Raw genomic sequence first — 26,321 nt, forward strand, 5'->3', positions numbered from 1 at the left:
AGAGACAGCCGGAGAGATCGGGAGAGACGATAGAGCAGGATCTACAGGTGGACTGCAGATAGAACAGATGATATGTGAATATGTCTGTGTGTACAAACAAGAACTCCAACATGATAATGAACCGTAATCAATGGGGAGGGGAAGAGGCAGAGAAAGCGAAGGAGCGAGGCGGGCAGGGAACGCGTTCCCACGCAGCTTGTCCCTCTGTCCGCCCCGTAGGCCGCAGCGCGCGGGTTTGAAGGCGGCGGGCGTTCGAATCTCAACGGCTTCGGTGGAGTCTGCGCGCGGAGGCGGGTCCGGGCGCCCCCGCTGATCCGTACCTGCTCAGGTGAGTCTGCGAGCCGCGGGAGGAGGGTGGCCGGGGCTTGCTTGTCTCCGCCGGACCCCTCCCACTTTCTGGGGAGTCCCAGCCCCCTTCCCTCGGCTGTGTGGAGACTGAAGCCCCGGGCTCGCCCCGCTGGGGCGGCCGAGCTGGTACTCGAACCCGGGGCCTCCGGAGCCGGGTGACTGCGGTCACCGTCGGAGTAAAGTGCGTTTGTGGTAGCCGAACGGGTAATGAGTGACTTGAAATGAATAAGACAAGGATAAGCATTCCCGCATGGGATCGGCCCACAAGCTCTAGGGGCCCTCGGTTATTTTGTTGAAGAACGTAAAGGGGTCCTGAGACCGGGAGGATGGAGAAGCGCGGCTGGAGAGAGGGGCGTCCTGGCTTCTGGGGTCCGGGCCGGGGGCCCCCGAAGCCGCTTCCAGCCTGACATTCGCTCTGCGAGCCTGCCGTCCCTTTCCTGTGGTCTCACAGCCATTCTTTTTCCTCCTGCTTTTTTCTTTCCTTCTTTCCTGTAGGGTTTTAGAGGAGAGAGAGGTACATAGAGAAACAGAAGAAGTGTAGAGAGACCCCCAGAGAGAAACAGAGACCGACAAAGAGAGAAAGAAACAGATACAGTAACTTATAGAGAGACAGAAGTATAGAAAGAGAAACAGATCGAGAGAGAGAGAAAAAATAGAAAGTATCAGAAATAAAGAGAAACACAGAAACAAAGACAGAGAGAGAAAATGTTATATTCCTTTTGTAGGAAATTGATGAGTCTCTGGCACTCTAGGAGGGTGGGAAATGTGATTTCAGCAGTGTACACATTCACTCCATCCACTGATGCAGATCAATGGGCTTTATAGCATTAAAGAAGTTAAGGCTCTCTCTACACTATACCCTATGATATAGTTTGTGTCTTTATAAGACTATTTTAGAATCTGGCTGGGGAATGAATGAGTAAAAGAGCATTTATTAAGTGCTTACTGTGTGCCAGGCACTATGCTAAATTCTGTAAATACAAAGGCAGTCAATGAGAATTGATTAAAACACTAGAAGGATCAGGCATGACAACTGATGCAACAAAATTTATTATTTTAATTTGAAATAAAATATTTCATTCTATCTCTACTTTTTCTTTCCTCTTGTGTATTTTTTAAAAAATGTACTTTGTTAATTGACTGACTGCAGCCTGGTCCTGTAAGGTATTTTTAAATTCTGGTCCTTTTATTAAGCACTTATTATGTGCCAGGCACTGTACTAAGCCTCAAGGATACAAATAACTTGCAAAAAAAAAAAAAAAAAAGAAGACAGTCCCTACCCTCAAATTGCTAACATCCTAAGGAGGGAAGATAATACATAAGCAGGGAACTAACAAGTTGGGATTGGGGAGAGAAGGTAGCAGAACAGGGACATGGTGGCAAAGTCCCTAGAATGATGGCTGGTCTGGGCCCTCCCTCAAAATGGAATTTCCAGGAAGAGCTCAGTGGAAGAGATTCATAGAGAGCCCCTTCATGGTGGTAAAGTTCACTTAGGTACTGCCTGCTCTCTACAAGGTGGGAGAGAATATATTTTGGTGTCTAGGGAAGGCACTTTTCATCTGAGGAGTCACTGGGATGCTGAATTGATCAACAAGCCTTTGCCAAGGGTCTACTGTGTGCCCGGAAATGCTGAGCATTGGAGATGAAAGTTAAAAGTAAAAAGGTCCCTGCCTTTAAAGAACTTATATTTTAGCCAGGGCAGAAGACGTCCATATGTGTGTATATACGTTTGGGAGTAAGGTGAGGGTGATCAAGGCAAAAATCTCTGAAAAAGGTAGCACTTGAGCAGAACCTTGAAGGAAACCAGGTCCAGGCATGGGGAATGGCCAATGCAAAGGCACAGCGATGGGGGATGAAACAATAGTTTGTGAAGATCAGAAAGAAGACAAGTTCAGTTGTACTAGTGCATATGAAAGGGAATAAAATATAATAAAACTGAGAAGTGTTTGAGGCCAAATTATGAAGGGCTCTCAATGACAAAGATTTTATATCTGATTCTAGATGTAGTCAGCCAGTAAACATTAAGTATATACTATATTTATTGAGTGTAGGTGGGAAGTGGTGACCACAACATTGGTCAGACTACTTTAGGAAGATCATTTCAGCAGCTCTGTGGTAGATGAATTGTAGTGAGGAAAGACTTGAAGCAGGGAAGCCAACCAGAAAGTTGTTGCAAAAGTCCCAGAGTATCTTTAGGTGATAGGGACCTGTACTATCATGGCAGCTGTGTGAGTAGAGAAAAGAGAATGTATATAAAAGTTGTTAGACTTGGCAGCAAATTGGCTAAGTGGAGTGAGTATGTGGGGAAACGATGACACCATTTGTAAGTTTGGATGACTGGAGGATGGTGCTGCCTTCCCAAGAAATAGGGAAGTTCAGAGTAAGATTTGTGGGCAGAAAAGATAATGTGGACATGTTGAGCTTAAAGAGTCTACAAGACATCAATTTCCAGGTGTCCAGTAGGCAGCTGGCGATGGAACACTGGAGGTTAGTTAGAATTGGACAGATAGATATGAGAATCACCTGCATAGAGACTGTCACTGAATCCATGGGAGCAAATGAGATCACCAAGCAATATAGCAGAAAGGGAAAAGAGCAGGGGGCCAAGGAAAGAGCCTGGGAGGAAACCGATGATTCGTGGCTGTGAGCTGGATGAAAATACCAAAAAGACTTAAGGAACAGTCAAGTCAGCAAGCATTCATTAAATACTTACTATGTGCTCCAGGGGTGGGGATGCTGCAACCTCAAGGCCATTTGTGGCCCTTCCACAGAATCCAAACTTCACAGAATAAATTCCCTTAATAAAAAGATTTGTTCTGTAAAACTTGGATTCAGTCAAAAACCTGCACCCAAGGACATAAAAGGTCACAGATGGCCTTGAGGCTGCAAGTTCCCCACCCCTGTGACACTGTGCTAAGTCCTGCCAGATACAAAGAAGGGCCAGAAAACCATTCCTGCTCTTAAGGACCTCATGAATTTAGTGGGGGAAGATAACATACAAATAACTATGTAAAAATGATACATATTGGATAAATTGGAGGTAATCTCAGAGGGAAGGCACTAAGATTAAGCACTGGGAAGATTTCTTTCAGAAGGAAGAATTTGAGCTGAGACTCAAAGGAAGTCAGGAAGCAAAGACTAGGAGAAAGAGAGTCTCAGGCATGGGGAACAGTCAAAGAAAATGCAAGGAGAGTTGTGTTGAGGGAATAATAACAAGACCAGTGTCACTGGATCACAAAGAACATGGATGAGATTAAAGTGTAGGAAAAGTAGAAAGATATGAAGGGATTAGTTTATGAAGGATTGGAGGGGAGGTTTATATTTGATTCTGGAGTTGTTAGGGAGCCATTACAGTTTTTTGAATGAAAGGGACATAGACTTGAGCCTTAGGAAGATCAGGTTGACAGCTGAGAGAGGAGAAACTTAAGGCAGAGAGAGCAGTCAGAAGGCAGTGGCCCAGGAATGAAGTCATGAGGGTCTACACAGGGTGGGGGTGGGGGGTAATGTTGGAGCAAAGAAGGAGGAGAATGGTAGAGTAGTAGAAGACTAAGGTTTGACTGAGCACAATCTGCAATAGAAAAAGATGGCAAGAGGACAGTGTAGAGTTGAATTGGTTTACCAAGCAAAAAGAATACCTCAAAGGACCAAGCTGCAATGAATTGACAAAGTGTATTTTTTTTTTTTTACATATACACAAGGGAAAAAGGTGCTGAACTCCTTAAGAAAGGAGGGGAAATGATCTGGGGAATCAGTGTTCTTACAACTACCATAATTTTGATTGAGTGGAATCCATTGGGGGTGGAGGGTGGGGAATAGAGTGTAGCCAGGGAATGCTGTATCATCCTCACCAATGCCTGTGAGGGCTAATAAATAATAAGAATGTGAAATAAAAAAGTCCAGGATAAAAAGGGATTTTGTTCATTGTGGAAAGGGAAGGAGTAGGCAGGATTGAATTTGGGGTCAGGTTGAGAAAGAAGGGGATGGCAAACAAGGAGTGAGCAGGGAACTGTTTCTCCCAAATGATGGCTGACTAATTGTTACAAGGTTAGAGAAGAGAAACAGGAGAAACCATGTTGGGTAGGAAGTGAAGTGTGTGGAGTATAATAGATTGCAGATGAAAAGAGAAACTCATAGACTCCAAAAGGCATTGCAGAGAGAGATGGGCCTGGTCTGGGTCTATTGCTTAACTTGGGAGGCAGATGGAGAGAGAAAAGGTTTTTCAGGGAAGACAGTGGTGTCTCTCCTCCGTCCCCTTTCCCCCCTAGCATCACAGGGTTCTGGTCAATGACTGGGCTTGAGTTTGGGTACAGGTGTCCCTGCACTACTCCTTTAGGGTAGCTAGTGAAAGAGGAGCTACAGGACCTTTCTGTGCTTGTTACACTTTTGTCTTTTAAGCACAGTGTAGCAGAATAAGTAATACGCTGCAGATCAGGATACCTGCATTTGATTTCCAAAACTGCCACTAACTAACTATGTGATCTTAGGCCAGTTATTTACCTCTCTGGGCCTCGATTCCCTTAGCTATGAAGCAATGTGACTAGACCAGATGATCTTTGAGTCCCTTCTAGCAATTCAATTGCATAATTCTGTATTAATGAGATGTATTTTCCATTTGAATTAAGGTAACCATCTTTTCTTTTTTCTATTACAGAACCTAGGGTTTGCTACGCTGTTGTTTTTTAATAATGGAAGGACCAAATGCATTCAAGACACCCAGCAAATTATCTGACAAAAAGAAATCTTGTAAGTTCAATCAACACGCAGGGCCTGCGTGGCAGACACTTTGCTAAGCATTGGGGATTCAGAAGCCAGAATGACATCCTCTACCCACTCCAGGAGACATCGTATATATGTATAAATAAATACAAAATCAACAGTAAGGAGGGGGTACTGCCAGCTACTCTGGAGTTCCACTAGTAACTGATGAATGAATGAATAAGTCCCCATTAAAGTTTACTAACATATGTTAACATTCTGTCTAGCAGATACTGGGAGCAATAACATAAGTTAAACATAGTCCCCACCTCAAAGACCTTGCAGTTTAGGAAGGTAATGGCTGTACTGAACATAACTAAGCTGTAGTACAAAGCAGAATGTGATCAACTTATGAGAAAAAGAAAGTCCTAAGAAAACTCACAAGGGCAGGTGACTTCTATTTTAATCAATCAAGTATTAAGTGCTTACACTGTGCCAGGTGCTGGGAATTCAAAGACAAAAATCATACAGGCTTTACCCTCAGGGGAACTTACATTCTGTAAGAATGTTGGGAGAGAGGAGACTTTTAGCTAAAAGGATCATGGGTACCTTTGAGGTCCTGAGAAAGCTCAAGCCATTTTCAGATAGCCCTAATTATTAGAAAATTCTTCACATCTCAGCCTCAATTTAGCTCTTTGAAAGTCCCACCCTTAGTTCCTAGTTTTGCTTCACCCTGGAGGTCAGAATAAGTCTATTCTCTTCCCTGTGATAGCCCTTCAAATCTCTAAAGAAAGCTAATGTCTTCCCACCCCCACAATCTTCCTTACTCCAGGCTAAATATCACTACTTTCTTCAGCCAACATTACATGATCTCAAGGCCAGAACCCTTCATGGTCCTGGTTGCATTACTGTAGCCTATCAGTTTCCTTCCTTAAACAAAATATTGTTGGAGAATGTTGGAGAATTCTCTTGGGTGAAATGGGACCTCGTGGGAAAGGCATACCCATCATTGGACACACTCATGTAATGACTGTGGGTCAAAGACAGGAGCCAAAATGAAAGCATAGAAATATATTAGCATTAGTATTAGCTAAGGAAGCTACTGATAGAAGCTTTGACTTCCTAGGGTATAGATTTAGTTTTTATAACTTCTCAGACTGGCTTAGAGTAAATACACAACCAATCAGCAGCATTCTTAAGCAGCTTAGGATAGATAAGAAACTTCATGAGAGGGAGGAATAAAGAAAGGGGAAATCATTCAAGGTATAGAAGGGAGTTTCTGGGGGAATATCTGCCAAGCAGCTGGAAGGATTATCAGAATGAAAAGACATTCTCTGTTCAAGACCCAGAGACAAGAGGAGGTGACCAGATATTTTTACAATTGTGAAAGAAGTTGGATTGCTAGAGGATACAAGCCTTGCTTTGACTACAACAGGGAAGGAACTCCCTTCTACTATTGGACCCAGGAGTTCTACTCCTAGCCCTGTGGGTAGGCCCTCAGTCCTTAGTTTCTTTGGTGCGGTTAGTGTCCTGCCAGTGAAGGGGCAGGTGCCAAGGTTCTTAGTCCCAGCCCTTGTCAATGAAAGGAAGAAGTTCCCTGTCACTGGAGCACAGATTTTGAAAACTTAGCCTTTTCTGTCTTCAGTGAAGGTGGGGAGTCCTGCATGCGAAGATGCTGAGTGTTCTACTCTCAGCCCCTGTCAGCAATTAAGGAAGGAGAAAAGAGGAATTCCCCACCACTGAAGGATATGGTTCAGTGCTCTTGCCTTTGCTTTCCCCAGAGAAGAGGGAAGATGGCAGCAAGGCTGCCTATTCCATCCTGCCCATGGAGGAGTGGCTGCTATGAAACATAATCTCTGACCTTGGGTCACAGTTCGTTAACTAAAGGGGAATACCAGTGGTCCAGGTTCGATAAGATTCTGATGGGAAGGGACAACTACAAGAGTCATTGTAGGAGGCTTCATTAGTGGCATGTTGGTACCACTACCCGAGGCCTGTTGGTAGATGTGAACAAGGTTCAGGGGCGAGTAATATAAGCAGCAAAATCTTAGGAAGGAATGGGGAAAAGGGGGATGGGGGGGAAGGGTAGAATTGGTTAATACCTGGGTTGACAGCATCTTTTATAATAATTAGTAAGCAAAATCTCCAGTAATATGTGTTGTTTTCTAATTGGCCTAACCTTACATCTTGACAATCCTGTTTGATAGACATTTTTATGAAGAGGAAGGTGAAGAGTCATTTCAGCTGCTCCCTATTTCTTCCCTGGAGTTAGGAGTAATTCTCAGGTGATAAGATTAGTCTGCAGACCTGGGTGTAGTCTGCAACTTCTTTGACTGAATCTGCTTGAATTATGTGGGGGGGTGAGGTTACCAAGGTCAGTTTTAAAGGTGAAAATTCAATTCACCATGGTATCGAATCCTGAGTGTAGGCAAGTATGTAGGAAAGTTTGGCCTTTAGGCAAGTTTTTCCAGCATGTGGGTGGTAAATTGTGTCAGCTGTTTTCTAGGAAAAGGCAATCAGTCTTTAGGGAACACAGAATTCCCTCCTTAAAGCAAGAATTCTCTCAACTACCAATCTTGGCCTTGGGAGCCAAGTTCCTTTAGAGCACAGACCAGCCCAGTTGGGTAAGTAGCATCCATAGATATTTAAATCTGTCTTTGAATGCATAAGTGAAGTTACAAAGATAAGGAGTTTGAATTTACACCCTATCTGAGAGTGTTAAACCCGGCTTGATTAAGTCTTAAAAGTAGAATTAAAATCAGTTTGAGTTTTATACCTCAGCATATAGTTGGGGATGGAGCCACATTTATCCCTTGTTTCTTGCAACCTCTTGGGATGGAGGACCTCTAAAGGAGGTCATTAGTTATGAGCCCCTACTTTTCAAGATACTGTAAATATGTACCCTACACTTCTTTCCTGTCAACATAAGCTGCTACTCCCAGAGATGGTGTAGTGTTGCTTTATGCACAGCAGAGCAATTCCAAATGTGACTGGAATAGGATCAGGGGGATTAACCTATAGGATTACTTGCTATACACTTGTCCACTGACCAGTTGCCTTACTATCAATATAAAAATACTGAGGAAAATGTTTTCATTCACTCTTTGTGTGGTTCACCAGTGGAGTAGTTTGAGCAAGGCTCTGAATTGTGTTCTTGCTAATAATTTTCTGTGTTCAGTGTTTGAAATTTATACAAAATATTAATGTCAGAGTAATAGGTCAACATGACACATTTGTAAAAGTCTTCAAATATTAATTTGTCTTTATTCTTTTATATTTAGCATCATGCTTAACTCCATCATCTGTAGCTATTCCAGCCTCTCCATTTATGCAAAAGCTTGGCTATGGCACTGGGGTAAATGTTTACCTTATGAAAAGGTAAGGAATACAAATAAATATTTTGCATAGAACTCTGGGTGCAGTCTGCTTTTTGGGGGGGGCAGGGTGTTTATTATAGAAATAAATTGCTGAGCCATTATCAATTATTTGTTAGGTCTGTAGGTAGTAGGGTACTAAGCTGTTGTGAGTAAGGTTGCCTACCTACTAACCTGGGAGGTAGAAAATTAAGAAACCCTACTACCAGTGTTTTCCCCTTCTGTTTTTTTCAGTCTCATCACACAACTCTATTCTTGGAACTGAGAATACAGGGATTCTCAACTTAATTTTTGGTATGCAATTTAGATTGTGAAAATATATCTCAATAGAAAAAGAAATTTGAAATCTTGAGAGTGAAAAATATTTTTCTTTAAATTGATATCTTCTGTTTTGATGTCATTGACATTTCTTAATATCTCTTATTTCCCTCCCATAGGGCCATCCCTTATAAAAAAGCAAAAAACCAGTTCAACAAAACTAACCAACACTTCAAAAAAAATCTGAAATAGCACAGTATAAAACACTCATAGCTCCCCTCCTGCAAAGAATGGGTCATCGTAGCATTCAGTTTTGATTGTTTTGTTCTTTTCATTTATATTGTATCCATAATGTACTGTCCTGTTTTTGTTTGTTTGTCTTTGCATCTCTTCCTATAAATTTTATCCTATTCTTCTTAGCAAAGTAATTTTCTGTTATACTCATGTGTCACAGCTTGTTAAGCCCTTTCCCATCAGCCCAACTGATGGACCTCTACAAGAAGTGTTGTTTAAACATTGAAATTTTAAAATTGGACATGTTGACCATTCATTTTTAGTACTTTCTCATACCCTGCCCTCAAGTTTCTACAAATGTTTCATATAATATTTGCTCTTTTAGGTCTCCCAAAGGTTCATCTCACTCTCCTTGGGCAGTGAAAAAGGTTAATTCTAAATGTAATGATCATTTTCAAAGTATATATCAAAAGAGACTAATGGATGAAGCTAAGATTTTGAAAAACCTTCAGCATCCAAACATTGTAGGTAAGCTTAAAGAAGTTTTTATTTATAAGAAGTATATAATAGAATCTATTTTGCTTAGCCACAAACTATTTAGATCAGGGATTCTTAACCTTTTTTATGTCCTGGCAGTCTGGGGAAGCTTATGGACCCTTTCAGAATAATGTTTTGTTGCCTACATTTTTAACTGAATGAAATGTTAAATTTCATTTAGATGGTAGTAAAAATAAAGATGTATTTTTTTTTCCTCCTTTAAGGGTCCATAGACCCTAGATTTTGAACTCTGGGTTTAGACAGTCCTTTGAGAATATCCCTTGTAGTAAACTTACTGACATTTTAATGTGGTAACCTGAGTAGAATTACTAAATAATTATGTTATACTCTGATCTGTCTTCACTGATAAATTTTCCCAGGGGTTGAGAGGAGGTAGTTAGTAAATTCATTTACCATACAGTTATAAAATGTGAGAGTTAGAAGTAACTTCAGTCATCATCTGTCACAGATACGTACCACCTCAGAAGACAATTCTACTTTCTAAGAATTTTTTCCTGATAGCAAGCCTAAATTTGCTTCCTTGCAACTTCTACCCACTGTTCCTGGTTCTTTCCAGTGGGGCCAAATAGAACAAGTCTGTGCATCTCCTAATGAAGCCCAAGATCACATTAGCTTTTTGGGCTTACATATCATACTAATTATCTGTTGAACTTTCAGTTTGCTAACCAACCTTACCCCCTCCCCTAAATCTTTTTCAGAATAATATCTAATCAAGCCTCCCTGATCTTGTGCTTGTGGAGTTTTTGTTTGTTTGTTTTTAACAGAAGTGTAAGGCTTGAAATTTATCATTATTGATTTTTTTTACCTTATTAGATTCAGCCTGGGCCTTTAGCCTATGAAGATCCTTTTGAGTCCTTATGCTGTCATACATCCACAGTATTAGTTATCCCTCCCAGCTTTATGTCATTTGCAAATTTGTTGAGCATACATTTTGTGTTTTTATCCAAGCAGGTAGTAAGAAGGTTAAATAGGATGAAGCTAAACACAGATTCCTGGGGTAGGCCACCAGAATCCTGCATTAATATTAAACCATTAAAAATTGCTCTGTAAGAGCAGCTGGCCAACTAGTCCTGAATCTTATCTATTTGCATTATCTAATCTATATGGTCTCCATCTTCATAAGAATAACTTAAACTACATGATCAAAAGCTTTGCTAAAATGTAGGCAAACTATATTCCATTGCATTCCCCCCATCTATTTAGTAATCTTGAAAACTGGAAATGAATTTAGACTGGTATTACTGTTTTTAATGAACCTTTGTGACCACTCATTCCCTTCCACATATTCAGCAATCATCTCTAATATGTCCATTCTAAAATCTTCCCAGAAATTGAAGTTGGGGTCTCTGACCTACATAGTTTTAGAAACGCTTCTCTTTCCTTTTTTGAAAATCAAGAACATATTTGCTCTTTTCTATTCTTGTGGTACTTCTCCTGTTTTCCATGCTGTTTCAGATATCACTAACAGTGGCTCAGTTATTACTTCTGCCAATTCTTTCAGGTCTTGAGGATGTAGTTCATCTGGGTCAGGTGACTTAAACTCAGTAATGTCAGCTAGGTGTTCTCTTACTCTCCTCCTACTTATCTTGGATATTAACTCCCTATTAGTCATTTTTGTTCTGACATTTCCCATGCAGAAGTCATTGTCCTTGGCAGAGAAAACAGAAGCAAAAGAAGAATCAAGCAGCTATTATCCATTCATTTATCACTCCTTGAAAGCTCTCATTCCTTCTTTGATCCTTTTTCTCTCAGTGTTGCTTTAAAAAAAAAAGAAAAACCAACCTTTTTTTGGTTGTCCTTGACTTCCCTTGACAATTTCAATTTCTTCTGAGCTTTAACATTGCTAACATTGTTTTTAGAGGATCATTCCATGCTCTTATATTCATCTTTTGTTGCTTAAAAATTAAATTTTATTTTTTATCCTAAAAAAATCTGCTCCCTCTTCCCATCCTCTCTCTCCACTCCAAATTGAGAGAGAGAAAAAAAAATCTCAAGCAAAACAAATTTCCTTATTGGCCATGTCCAGACATTCAGCATTTTGAGTTTTTCACCTTTTTATCATGAAGTGGTAACACGTGGCATTGGTAGTCCTCTGAAATTCTGGTTGGTCATGACATTAATCAGAGTATGTAAGCCTTTCAAAATTGTTTATCTTTACAATATTGGCATCATATAAATTTGTTCTCTTGACTCTGCTTACCTTAGTCTGCATCGGTTCAAAAAAGTCTTCCCAAGTTTCTCTGAAACGACTCTCTTCATCATTTCTTACAGCATAATAGTATATTCCATCAGATTTATATACCATACATTTTTCAGCCGGTCCCTGATTGATGGACACTTCGTCAATTTCTAATTCTTTGCCACCACAGAAAGACTGGATATAAATATTTTGTGCATGTTTAAAGTTTGTTTTGCTTAGGACCAATCCTTACCTTAATCTGCCCTTCCCTTTATTTTTAACTATACATCCGTTATTGCTTTTCTCCCTATTTCCCTTATTGTTGTTCCCAACTGTGTGTGTGTGTGTGTGTGTGTGTGTGTGTGTGTGTGTGTGTGTGTGTGTGTGTATTCTTCCCTTCTTTGACTAATTCAGATGAGAGTGAGGTTAATTGTCACCTGCTTCCCCAATACCTTCTTCTTTGTTGGTATAAACTTATACTTGCTTACTTTGATTATATGATAAAACTTTTCTCTAACCTTCCTTTCTTCCACTCCTGCGCCTTTCTTAATCTTTCCATTCTTTTTTTAAGATCATCATGATGTAACAGAACCACTCATAGGCCCTCTGTCTAGCTGACTTCCTTGAGGTAGTCAGGATGGCCAAGTGAGACCCAGCATTTTTGCCTAGCTATCCAAACACGCGCGCGCGCGCACACACACACACACACACACACACACACACACCCCTAAAAAATATCCCAAACTGAATTCGAATCAGAAAAATCAAGAGAAAGTCACAGTAATTTTTCTAGCCCAAGGCAACTTAAGACAGAGAGTTCTCTAACTCATTCTATAACCTCTAATGATAGGGTTCAGAAGAGATGCATATCTCCACATTAGACTGTGAATAGGAGAAGAAGCTTTGGTCACAGTGAATGAGCATGCTGATGGTAATTTTAAAAAAGTCTTTGGTGGGAGGGCAGAGCCAAGATGGAGAAGAAGAAACGCAGGCTTCCTAGATCTCTCCCCCCAAGCCCAGCCAAATACCTGTAAAAAATGACTAAACAAATTCTGGAGCTGCAGAACCCACAGAATGATGGAGTGAAGCAAATCTCCAGCCGAAGACAGCCTGGAAGGTTGATGGGATGTGTCTTTTGTGTTGTGCTGGGAGCAGAGCATAGTCTCACATAGGCCAGCACAGGTGTAACCTGACCAGGCCTCAGGGGAGGGGACTGAATCTCTGGCACCTGTGGTGGTTTCCAGACTTCACAACCCCAAAATGCCAAGGAGAAATTGGAAAGTCAGTGGAAAAAACCTGTAGGACCTGTGTGAGAGAGTAGAGTGGTCTGACCCTGGCCCCAGGGCAGCAGAGGGAGTGGAGGAGCCAGTGGCAACAGGGGCAGTGGCAGTGGCAACAGCTGTTTCTGGCACTCCAGACTCACAGATTGTGGGGGGATCGAACAGCTTTCAGTACACTAGAAGCAGAAAACTATTTTGACAGAACTCAAAAGTCAAGTAAATACCTGGGGAAATGAGCAAAAACTGGAAAAAGAATCAGACTGTAGAATCTTACTTTGGTGATAAGGAAGACCAAAATATACAGATAGAAGACAACAAAGTCAAAGCTTCTACATCCAAAGCCTCCAAGAAAAATATGAATTGTTCTCAGGGCATGGAAGAGCTCAGAAAGGATTTTGAAAATCAGGTAAGAGAAGTAGAGGAAAAATTGGGAAGAGAAATGAGAATGATGAAAAAAATCATGAAAACCGAATCAACTGCTTGTTAAAGGGGACCCCAAAAAATGCTGAAGAAATTAACACCTTAAAAAATAGACTAACCCAAATGGCAAAGGAGATCCAAAAAGGCGATGAGGAGAAGAATGCCTTAAAAAGCAGAATTGGCCAGATGGAAAAGGAAATCCAAAAGCGCACTGAAAAAAATAATTCCTTACAGGTTAGAATGGAGCAGATGGAAGCTAATGACTTTATGAAAAATCAAGAAATTATAAAACAAAACCAAAAGAATGAAAAAATAGCAGACAATGTGAAATATCTCATTGGAAAAATAAGTGACCTGGAAAATAGATCCAGGAGAGACAATTTAAAAATTATTGGATTACCTGAAAGCCATGGTAAAAAAAAAAAAAAAAAAAAAAAGAAAGCCTAGACATCATCTTTCAAGAAATTATCAAGGAAAACTTACCTGATATTCTAGAACCAGAGGGTAAAATAGATATTGAAAGAATCCACCGATTGCCTCCTGAAAGAGATCCCAAAAGGAAAACTCCTAGGAATATTGTAGCCAAATTCCAGAGCTCGCAGGTCAAGGAGAAAATATTGCAAGCAGCTAGAAAGCACCAATTTGAGTATTATGGAAACACAATCAGGATAACAAAAGATGTAGCAGCTTCTACATTAAGGGATCGAAGGGTGTGGAATATGATATTCCAGAGGTCAAAGGAGCTAGGATTAAAACCAAGAATCACCTACCCAACAAAACTGAGTATGATACTTCAGGGGAAAAAATGGTCATTCAATGAAGTAGAGGACTTTTGAGCATTCTTGATGAAAAGACCAGAGCTGAATAGAAAATTTGACTTTCAAACACAAGAATCAAGAGAAGCATGAAAGGTAAACAGGAAAGAGAAATCATAAGGGACTTACTAAAGTTGAACTGTTTATATTCCTACATGGAAAGATATTTGTAACTCTTGAGACTTTTCTCAGTATTAGGGTAGTTGGAGGGATTGCGTGTGTGTGTATGTGTACAGGGAACAGGGTTACTTGAATATAAAGGGATGATTTCTAAGAAAAAACAATTAAGGGGTGAAAGGAATATATTGGGAGAAGAAAGAGGTAAATAGAATGAGGTAAATTATCTCACTTAAAAGGCAAGAAAACGCTTTGTCAATAGAGGGGAAGAGTGAATTTTACTCTCATCTGGTTTGGTTTAAGGAGGGAATAACATGCACATTCCATTTGGTATGAACATCTGTCTTACACTACAGGAAAGTAGTGGGGAAGGGGATAAGCAGGGCGTGTGAGGGATGATAGAAGGGAGGGCAAATGAGAAGAGGGGGTAATTAGAAATGAATACTTTTGAGGAGGGACAGGGCCAATAAAGAGAAATAGAATAAATGAGCAAGATAGGATGGAGATATAGTTAGTCTTTCACATCATGACTTTTATGGAAGTCTTTTGCATGACTACTTGTATAACCTTTATCGAATTGCTTGCCTTGTCAGTCGGGATGAGTAGGGAGGGAGGAAGGGAGAGAAGTTGGAACTCAAAGTTTTAAAAATGAATGTTAAAAATTGTTTTCACATGCATCTGTGAAATAAGAGATAAAGGCAATAGGGTATAGAAATCTATCTTGCCCTACAAAAAAATAGGGGGGAAGAGGATGAGAGAAGGGAGAGATGTCTTAAGAAGGGAAGGCAGTTTGGGGGAAGGGGTAATTGGAATGCACAGTGGCTTGGGGTGGGGGGAGGGGAGAGATAGGGAAAAAATTTGGAGCTCAAAATCCTGTGGACTACTCCAAATCATTCCAAACAGTTTTAGAAAATATACCAGACCAAAACCCAATGAAGAAATCCAGAAAAAGTCACAGTAAATCATTTGTCCAGCCTAACTTATAGTAGGGAGACAGACAGGTGTGAAGACACTGGAGATAGGTGTAGATCAGGAGCACATGGCATTTTGGAGCACTCCAGCCCCCAGAGAGAGACTGTGTACCAGTGCAAGAGGTGGGTCTAGACTGGAGCTCCACCAGACTTCTATACAGGGGCACTACAGAGGAGACAGGTGTAAAACAGGAGATAGCATCCACTACCTAGTTCCTAATCATAGACCCAGAGCAAAAAAAAGGGTGACGTTTATGGGTAGGAAGGCCCTTGGTGGGGTACTGAGAAAGGAGGAAGTTCAAAAGCCAGCAGCAGCAGCAGCAGCAGTGTGACTCAGAATCTTATTCCCAAGCATCTAGCCCAAACTACAGAGAAATAACCAGACAAAAGGGACCAAAAGGGAGCCTACAATTCTTTTTTTTTTTAATTTTTTTATTATTATTATTTTTAATGGTTTACAATCGCTGCCATAAAATTAAGATTTTTGTCCCCCCCACACCTACCCCCACTACCCCCCTCCCCCCCACGACCGCATACAATTCTGTATAGGTTCTACATATACTTTCCTATTGAGTACATTTTCACTATAGTCATGTTATGTAGTCGAACTAAAATAAATGGAAGAAATCATATAACAAATCAAAACATGATACACAAAAACACTCATACACACAAACATGATCTGCTACATTCTGCAAATGACTTCCATATTTCTTTCTCAGAGTGTGGAAGGCATTTTGCCTTAGAAATCCACCATTTGGGATTTTTTTTTTAATAAGTTCTTGCATTATTATGAAATTCCAAGTCTACCAGAAAAAACTCTCGCACACTGTGGTTGTTGCTGTGCACAAAGTTCTCCTGGTTCTGCTCCTTTCACTCAGCATCAGATCATATAAGTCCTTCCAGGCCTCTCTGAAGTCTTCCTGTTCACCATTTCTTATGGGAGCCTACAATTCTGCCACTCTCAACCAACAAAGCTTTTCATCTAGTTGAGGGGGCAGAATCCAGCAGCAGTCTAAGCTTGTGTAGACCTTATCTCTGTCCCCCTGCTTAGAGCTCTGCAAGTTCCTGTTCTGGGTTTGAGTCTGAGCAACATACCTATGCGTTTGCCCTATTTGCAGTTCCATCCACTGGACTTACTGGTGGACTTAGCCACTACTTGCCAGCTCGAAAAACTATTGATTCAGAATGATAGCACTGTCAGCTTCCCTTTGGGTTGCATTCTTGCCCTGGTTTCATTGCATGTTTCAGACTGGGCTGGAAACTAGCAGAGAGGTTCTGCTCCACTCCTTGGGTCAGAGCCACAGTGCTACTATTTGCTTATGAACTTACTCCATGCTTGGTACACAGCTTAGGACCAGAGATCACTCCTTACCCTGGAATATTACTCCTGGTCACAGGTTACTTCACCAGTTCTTCCTGGATCTGTGACCAGGAACTGGAGAGTGAGCAACAGACTGCTAGTTAGCACTCTTTCTCATGTTTAGGTCCGTCTGTTTGGATCTGGTACTGCTTGACCTAGTGTATAGTTTCTCCCTGACTGGAATGCTCTGTCTCATACACTGCTGATCAGACCCTATCTCCAGTTTCTGTACTTCTATCTCCCTTTGTTTACCTGGGTTAGTAAAATGACTCATTAATTTTTTCCCCCTCTGGATTTCCCAGTAAAGATTGTGAGTGTGTTCTAGATCTTTTTGGAGGAGTTGGGAGGAAACTCACTGTACTTCTACCTGTTATTCTGCCATCTTGGCACCACCTTTGTACATTTCTTTTTAAAATCTAAATTATTCTGGTGAATTCTGTGCATCCACACCAGTCTTTTCAGATAAACCCCATTTTTCCATTTTCATTGAGATTTTGTTCTTCAGCATTTCCCATCCTTCTTGGATTGATTTTTTGTATAGCATTTAGTCCTTGGGATTCTACCCATATTTCTGAATCTCCTAAAATCCTTAATATAGGATGCATATTAGACTGTACCCAGATTTCTTGGGTATGACAAACTGAAAGGCAGTGGAGCCCTCTCTGTGCCTCCCTTCATCCCAAGGTTCCCATCATCTCATTCCCATTATGTTACCCTGGCAACAAAATTAGTGTGAAATCAGATTCAAAATAGAATGTTCTTTATTCCTCCGTCTTTTAAAATTTCATACTTTTAAAGGATGCCGTAATCACTAAAACAAACCAATACTTTATTTCTGCTTTGGTGGAAAGCTCCAGCATATATCTGGATAATTGAAGTCCCCCATCACAAGCATATCATGCCTCTGTACTTGGATTTTATGTTTCCCAAATTCTTCAACTATTTCTTCCTGTCCAGGTGGTATTGTAGTATACTCCAATGAAAGAATCACCTCTACTGACCTTCACCTAAATATTCCTCATCATTCTTCCCCCTTGGTGGTTCCTGGATTTCCTTCTCTGAGTATGTATATCCAGAACCATCCCCTACTGAGAACTCTGGTCATTCAGTCATCCGAGTAGTGTTTCCCTGAGCTTCTTGCTCATTTATCCCATATATCCAAACAATTATAAAATCTTATTTCTGCCCCATGATATTTTATGTATGTATATATTGAGAGAGAGAGATCTCTATATATCTGTAGAGAGAGATATATAGATATAAAATATATCTCTCCTCCTTTCCACTTACACAGCTCCTTCTCTAGTTTAGGTCTTCCCTGAACTATTGAAGTAGCTTCCTAATTGGTCTTCCTGCCTTTAGCATCTGCCATTCTAATCCATTTCTTACATAGCTGTTAATTTGATTTTCCTAAAACATAACTCTGACCATGTCCCCTTTTCCTCATCCCCTCCAATCCCCTACAAGTTTCCTGACACATATAGGGTCAAATATAAACTCCTTTATTTGGCATTTAAAATCCTTCACAACCTGACCCCTACCTACCTTTCCAGCTTTCTTATGCATTATTCCCTTCCATTCAGTTGTTACTGTCTTGCTGTTCCCCACATTTAGAATCCATTTCCTATCTCTCTGCTTGTTCCCCATTCCTGGAATACTTTCACTTCTCATTTTCCTCTCTCAAAATACTTGACTTTCTTCAAGGATGAGTTTAAACACTCCTTATGTGGGAGGTCATTGTCCCCCACCCACTCTATCTGCTAGTGCCTTCTCCTCTGATTATTTTCCATCCGCTCTAGATTTTTCTTTTACATACCTATTTACACCATATCTCCCACATTAGAATGTAAGGTCCTTGAGGGCTAGGGACTGGTTTTTTTTAAATTTTTCCTTATATTCCAGTACTTAGTGACATAAAGTAACATAAAGAAATCACTTAATAAACTTTTTTTGATTGATTTTAACAGCCTTTGCTAGATTTACTCCATCTTTGGCTAGGAAATATGTCAGGTCAATATTTTAAGTTATGATCCAGAAATTCAAATTCATTCTTAGAGGAAGATGTGATTTTTGCCCCCTTTTCATCTTCTTGTCTAAAACTTCATAGCCATTTGCAATAGTTTTTAAATTCCTTCTAAATCCATTTCCCTTCAAATTACAAAACAGTTTTCCCAAATGCATTTGCTAAATTTTTGTTGTTTAGTTGTATCTGATTCTATGTCACAAAAGTCCTTGGCAAAGACACTTTCCTTGTCCAGAGTGTCCCAGATGAAGAACTGAAGCAAATAGGGGTTAAATGACTTACCCAGGGTCACAAAACTAGCAAGTGTCTAAGGCTGTAATTGATCTGAGTCCAGGCCTGATACTCTCCCCACTGCACCAAATTCTTTCTGCAGAGTTTGTTACCTTTTTCCAGGGAGTATTGATTTACTACATTAGTATAACTAATAGTCATTGGCAGAGGAGAGAAGGGGGTAGTGGTGGAAAGCTTCTTTAGATTGATAAATCAGTTTTCTAATTATTTGCACAAATATCTTTGCTTTATTGTATAGCTGCCATTGTTGGTTTAGTCACAAGTTGCTATAAAAGCAGAACTTATAATTATCTTTTCCTAGTCTGGTAAGAAAATATCACTTTCTTTAAGGTTATCGTGCGTATGCTCAAGCCCAAGATGGCAGCATGTGTCTTGCTATGGAGTATGGAGGAGAAAAGTCTCTCAACGACTTAATAGAAGAGAGAAATACCAACTGCCACTCTCCTTTCCCAGCTGCTACAATTTTGAAAGTTGCTTTGCACATGGCGAGGGGGTTAAAGGTATGTCAGTGCCATTATATTTAAAACTATATATTATATAGAACACATATAAAACAAATATATACATACAGTTGATAGTATACACTTTACACTTAAGCACATAGACAGCAATAGTCTTAACAGTATCTACATCAAATGCATGGCATATTTTTCTGAATTCAAAGAAGATTTAAAATATTTACCAGAAATTTAATTTAGATTGAGTCCTTGCCTCTTATTAATTCATGTGACCTTGTGCCATTTATTTGTTTCTTTAAAAGTAAGTAGGTAAAAAAAAATGTCTCAGAGGTCATAGTAATAGTAAAAGATTGCTAAGTTTATAAGTAAATTTTAAATCTCAGATAGAAGTTGTAATATGCTTGGTAATTTGGAATGCCAACTTTTGATATAAAATGTGTGTTATGGTGAGTTATAAATAAAGAATTGATGCCACTTTTACAGATTTTCTGTTGACTAGTGTGAATTCTATCATTCATTAGTGAAAGATTGAAAAACCTATGTACTTACATTTTTTTTTATATTCATAATGAAAATCTATATGATATTTTGGAGAATGAAGGAAAAGAAAGGAGTTTGGGTAGCCCTGTACCCCTGTATAGTCATTGTGCTAAGTAGTCACTAAATGCTTTCTGTGTGATGTTTATACAAATTACAAATGACTTACATCTTACATATATTGGATTTCATGAACACCCTGAAGTTTTTGCTTCTTGTGGTGACTCCTTCTAAGATATCTACAGGCCTCTCAAATATGAAAATGAAGTCTAGTCAAAGGAAAAGTATTATCAATGAGATACAATCCCAAGGACTGTAAATTATCATACTGATATGGTGTATATTTTTAAGGCTGGTAAGAATTCCTAAATATGAGAGTAGAGAGCAAAGATGCCATTTATGACTTTAATTTTATCTTCAAATAATTGTCTAAATACAGTTAAACTAAGTTTATACAACTCCTATTTTTAGATGATTAGCTACTCTCTTCTTAAATCTCTTCTTAAATGTATTTTGAATACATCACATAGCTGAAGTTGATGGGACTTTTTGATTTTTTTTCCTTTTTTTAACTGATCTAAATCTAGACTTAAAATGTGATCTAAGATCTAGCAAACTTGGGCTTTTAAATCATTATGGAAATATTGGAAAGCCTGTCAAAAATCCCATTGTGGGAACAAAATGATTATTTGGTTTCCTTAAAACAAAGAATCAGGCAAATTGGGGGGAGGAGGAGGAGGAGATTAATTTTAAATATACTCAAATGTGAAATTTCTCATTGTTAATACTTCATCTTTTAACCAGACTTCATTTCATGTTTGAGAAAGATCTAAAGACATATGGCTGTTTTAGTTGGAACCATCACAAGAGAATTGTATAATAATTATACTTACTATATTAATTATGTAATTATACTTACTATACTTATAATAGTGTACATTTGTATAGCACTTTATAGCTTTAAAAAATTATCTGATTTGGTCTTTCCAATAACACTGTGAAGTAAATAATATAATTGTTACTATCCCCCTTTGACACAACTAGGTGGTGTAGGAGCTTGTAGTCCTGCGGCTCAGATCAGGAAGACCCAAGTTCAAAAGTGACCTGAGACATTTACCGACTGTGTGACTCTGGGCAAATCAGTTAGCCTCTGTCTGCTTCATTGTCTCCAATTGCAAAATTGGGATAACAATAGCACTTCCTTCAAATGGTTTTTGTGAAGATCAAATGGGATAATGTTGTAAAGCATGCACATAATAGGTTCTTACTAAATGCCTACTCCTTTTTCTTCCCATTCTCATTTCCTAATTCAGGATGAGTTATGAATATGAATATAATAAAACCCTTTTCTTCCTTTTTCCTACTCCTTTTTCTTCCCATTCTCATTTCCTAATTCAGGATGAGTTATGAATATGAATATAATAAAACCCTTTTTTCCCTGCTTTCCATTTTTTATTAATGAATAAGTGAATTTTATTTGGTTTTCCCTTACTGTGTGATTACATTAAGTCCTTTCTATGTGCATGGAATTGCTCCTACCAGGCCAGTCTTTTTATACTATATATGTCATGCTCATTCATATCTCCAAGCCTTTGTTTATGCCTGGACTGCTTTTTAATTTTTGTAAGTCCTACTTATATTTTAGAACTCAGCTTAACTTTCACCTCCATGAAACAGTCCCTGGTCATGCCAGTCTACCTCTAAATTTCTATAATACTTACTGTTTGTATTTCCTTCTTTTTGTATTTAATAACAAGCTGCTTTATACTTTTCAACTAATTCCCATGTTCATGCCTTGCATCTTCAATAAGAATGAAAGGTTTTGTTGTCAGATGGAATTTACTCTCTCTTAAGTTTCTATCTTCCAGAATGCCTTAAGTTAAGTACTTATAAGGTTAACACGAATTATTTTTTTCAGCAGTGTCAGACCTTGCTTGCATTCTCACCTTTCCACACAGAAAGATCTGTATAGATGGTAATTACAGGGAAAGCAGTTACTTTTTCCTTATCAGCTAGCTAATGCAAAGTATCAAAATTTATGCTCTCTCTCAGTGCAGATCTTCAAATGACTAAACAATACCGAATAGTTAATCTCATTATAAATAGCAGATAAACCACTTAATTAGGGGTCTTTAGAACAGGAGAATTAAGAGAAGTCAGATTTAATGGTTATTGTGTTTACAAAGCACATTATTGTTTATGTTGCTCTTACTTTTATCATCATCATTATGCTTGACCAACTGTATCTATCATTTTTTCCCTTTCAACCTTCTGGCAAACATTTTGTTACAGTTGTTAAAATTATTATGTATAGTGTTACTATGTTATAGTTATTAAAATAATCCTGTTTCCACCTTTAGGAAGAATTAGAACTCATTTTTCCTATTAGAAACTCAGTTCATACCTGCGTTATTACTGTTTCACTCTTTCATCAATTCTTTCTTTTTTTGGTCATTCTGCTTATGGGTGCAAGTTAAACTATTTCTTTTAGTATCTGCACCAGGAAAAGAAGCTACTCCATGGAGATATAAAGTCTTCAAATGTTGTAATTAAAGGTGACTTCGAGGCAATTAAAATCTGTGATGTAGGAGTCTCACTGCCACTGGATGAAAATATGACTGGTAAGTAATTCTCTTCTGCAGAGTTTGAACTAGGCTGTGTTGTTAGGATATACACTCCTTGAAGACAGGACTGAATTTGTATGTGTTTAGCATCCTAGGGGTATTTAAAGTACCTTAGCTTAGATTTGTTTACTATTTGCTGCCTAAACACTTGCAGTTTTCCTGTAAGCTAGAAATTTGAATATTATATCTAATTTGAAAGTAATTCTAATTTTGATTTGTAAGTGAAAACAGGTTATAGAAGCACCCTAGTAAAGTTCTAGTGAATATCTCTGATTTAGCAGCAAAGTAGAGTAATTCATTTTATGGCATTACCTTGCAATGTTAGTTTTAGAGGTTTGCGTCTGTTAGTAGCTTCAATATTTCAGTAGCAGTACTTATTAAGCACTAACTTTGTGCAGACACTGTGTTAAGTGCTAGGGGATATATATGCAAGCAAAATAATACACAAAGGGGAGTTAGAAAGAGGGTGATAACATATATAGCTGCATGGAGTGGAATTAGCTCAGAAGTGGTGGAGGTCTGGTTTTCAAGTAAGGTAAGGCAAAAGCACCTGTCAGAGCTCAGGGATCAAGGGACAGTGCAAGGTTGCAATTGGAGAGAGAGGAGAAGGATGACCATCGGATAGGGAGCTTGGGGAGGAGATGACTAGAAAGTTTTATATATAATGTCAATTAATCCGTCAGTATTTATTGAGTATTTGGCATATGCATAGATCTAGAGTTGAAAGGGACATCAGAGACCATCTAGACCAGGCTTCTCATTTTAGGGATAGGAAAATGGAAGCCCTTTGTTCAGGTTATTTCTAAAATAGTGTCGTCATTAAGGTACCCATTTTCTACCTATTACTAGTTTAATAAAAGCAGCATAGAAGTTCTAAACAGTAACTTCTAAAGAGTCACTGTGAACAGTTTAATAAACTAATATTTCAGAAATGTTCTTAAAAGAGGCACTTGAAAAGAGTTTGTGCCCTACCTATCTTGTTGCCCCCCCAGGCAGTTCATTGCCATTCTACCCCATCACTCCCTAGTTGAGGACCACAGATATGTGTTTGCTCCACATTTCACTGTTTTGCCTGGCTTAATAATTAAAGCTTGTTGGTTGATTGATGTTGGATACTGTGCAGCACAGAGTTGTTTAATAGTAAAATATCAGTGATGATATTGAAATATTATTGATGGCTACATATGACTAGAAAAGGTAGGTGGATCATTTAGCAAGAATTAGAGACAACAGAGGGAAAAGTTAAATGATAGTACATTGGTATTCTTCATGTTACTAAATAACCACAAGAAAAGGACTCCAGTGAGTTGGATTGATCCTCTGAAGGACTCTTGGGATAATAGAGACAAATGTCACACAGGATGAGAAAGCTAGAGGATTTTGATTTGGCTACTAAGAGGCTGTTAGATTTTGAGTCATTACTTTACTAATTTAAAGAAATTCATATTTTTTGATATATAGATATTGATAGTAGTAGCTGAAGGTTGTTACATTGTAGAAACAAGATTGAATCTTGTATTTACAAAATGTCATATTTAGCCATCTGCTAAAATGTTTCCAAATTACTTATTCTTATCATGTTTCCTAAGTGCTTCTGGGAATATGTTAGTATTTTCTTTTTAAAAAAAAAATGCAGATTATCTGGTGTAGGTGAAGTGGCATTGATATATTTTGCGTTGAAACTGTGAATAATAAACATACCTAATATCCAATCACTCAACATTACTTGTTCCTTTCAGTGAGTGATACTGAGGCACACTACATTGGCACAGAACCCTGGAAACCAAAGGAAGCTCTGGAGGAGGGTGGTATTATTACTGATAAAGCTGACATATTTGCCTTTGGACTAACTCTTTGGGAGATGTTGACCCTAACCATTCCACACATTAATCTTCCAGAGGATGTTGATGAAGGTATGTAAGTGTGATGCTGTCTTACACTCTAATCTTGTTTACTTACTTTAGATTAAAGAGAAGTCAGTAAAATGCCACAAAGAGTATATGTATACTTTATAACAAACTTACTGATATTCAGTATGTATTTACACTTAGCTAACACATTTAAAAACATTTGATTGTATGATTTAGTAGCTTATTAAGCATCTTTTCAGTATATCTGAAACAAATGCAAGTATGGTCTGGGACCACACTGATATAAAAGAATAAAAGGAAATATAAATAATTCAATGATGTATATCAAGAATATACTTATTTTGCTATCCAATATACTTATTATTATGGGAAGTCTACATGAATAATATACTTAATATGCTAACTAGGTGATAAATACTCTGACTTGATGATTCAAGAATTTAGGGCTTTTGCCAAAATAGATTTTAACTCCTAATTCAAAACATTTTTGCTGAAGGCTTTTGTTGATATCTGTTAATGTTTCCTATTCTTAGGATATGAAAAAATGGTCCCTTGTACTAGCTGGTATAGCACAGTTAGGATAATCTTTAAATTAAAATGAGTTTTGTCTCAGACTTCTTGACAAGCATTTCATATGGTCTAATGGGAAGAACTGAGAATCAAGTGACCTAATTAAGTAACAGTAAATGCCTGTTTTATAGTACTTTACATTTGCAAAGTAATTTCTGATCCCATATCTACTATTGCCGATCTTTTGAATTTCACCTCTGGGAATTAGTTTTCTCATCTGTAAAATGAAGGGATTAAACTATATGAGTACTAAGATCCCTTACAATTCTTACAATTCTTACAATCCCTTACAATTCTGTGATTCTTTGACCTTAAACTGACTTTCTTTTTAATTACCCATCATTACTTATGTTAACTGTATGTACCTCTAACTTTATTGAGCAGACCAGACATTTGATGAGAGCTTGTTTGATGATGAAGCATACTATGAAGCGTTGGGAACAAGGCCAGCCATTAACATGGAAGAATTGGATGAATCATATCAAAAAGTGCTTGAACTGTTTTCTGTTTGCACCAATGAGAATCCTAAAGATCGTCCCTCAGCTGCTCACATTGTTCAAGCTTTGGAAATGAATATGTAGTGATTATGTAGGATTCACTTTTTGAAACATGGTGACTGACTGATGAATCATTATGTTATTAACAATCGTACATTTGTATAATAGACTGAAGGCTATTATTATACCAACTTTTCATTATTAAGATTTCCTGAAATAATCTAATTAGAACTGAAAAGCTTTTTTAGAAATTGATTTAGAGTGTCTAACTCTAGGATGCTTATTTCTACTTATGGTGCTTATCTTTTAGAAGTGTTGAAGTCAACGGGTTTTCATTGTACTCCACATGGCTGTCTATCTACTCAAGTGCTCATGGGAAGTTGCTTTACAGACTTAAAACACTGCTAATAAAGTGCGGTTAGGCTTATTTTTAAAATTGCTTTGGGTAAAATGGCAGTTTTCAATACCTATAATAAAACTGTTATTTTCTTTTAAAACTCCCATTTTCAAGGGGCTGATAGAATTTTTATTGATAGAAATTTTATTATTATCTTAGTTAAGGAAAATTTTCACGTTTGAAAATTTTCAGTCTTTTGTTTATGTTTGCCTGATGTGGTGATTAAATATAAGCAATAAAATCTGAGAGAATTAAATTGCATTTAAAAAAAAAAAGTATCCTGGCTACTTCTCCCAGGGTTAATTTTTAAGAGTTGGCATTTCTTGTTTAAATGGACTGCTACAGCTCTCCTTAAACTCTCAGGATTTCTGTCTGAGAATTCCTATTTATAAGTCATAGATTCATGTTTTGGTTATAATTTATTAAATTATCTCACCTTAA

At 38.4% G+C, this 26,321-nt stretch overlaps 1 protein-coding gene across 2 annotated transcripts; it reads left to right on the forward strand.

The window, feature by feature from the left end:
- The first annotated feature begins 145 nt into the window (after positions 1-145).
- Positions 146-26,321, forward strand: PBK (PDZ binding kinase). 2 transcript variants are annotated; one of them, XM_072633829.1, is made up of 8 exons: positions 146-328; positions 5,000-5,091; positions 8,325-8,421; positions 9,295-9,437; positions 19,257-19,426; positions 22,413-22,542; positions 24,285-24,458; positions 25,371-26,321. In XM_072633829.1, the coding sequence occupies exons 2-8, from the start codon at positions 5,034-5,036 to the stop codon at positions 25,565-25,567; spliced, it is 969 nt and encodes a 322-aa protein (XP_072489930.1). In that variant the 5' UTR covers positions 146-328; positions 5,000-5,033; the 3' UTR covers positions 25,568-26,321. The 2 variants fall into 2 exon arrangements, with proteins under 2 accessions (XP_072489930.1, XP_072489931.1); XM_072633830.1 differs by having other exon boundaries at positions 323-529.

The sequence above is a fragment of the Notamacropus eugenii genome, chromosome 1, assembly GCF_028372415.1.
Source record: "Notamacropus eugenii isolate mMacEug1 chromosome 1, mMacEug1.pri_v2, whole genome shotgun sequence".
Taxonomy (NCBI): domain Eukaryota; kingdom Metazoa; phylum Chordata; class Mammalia; order Diprotodontia; family Macropodidae; genus Notamacropus; species Notamacropus eugenii.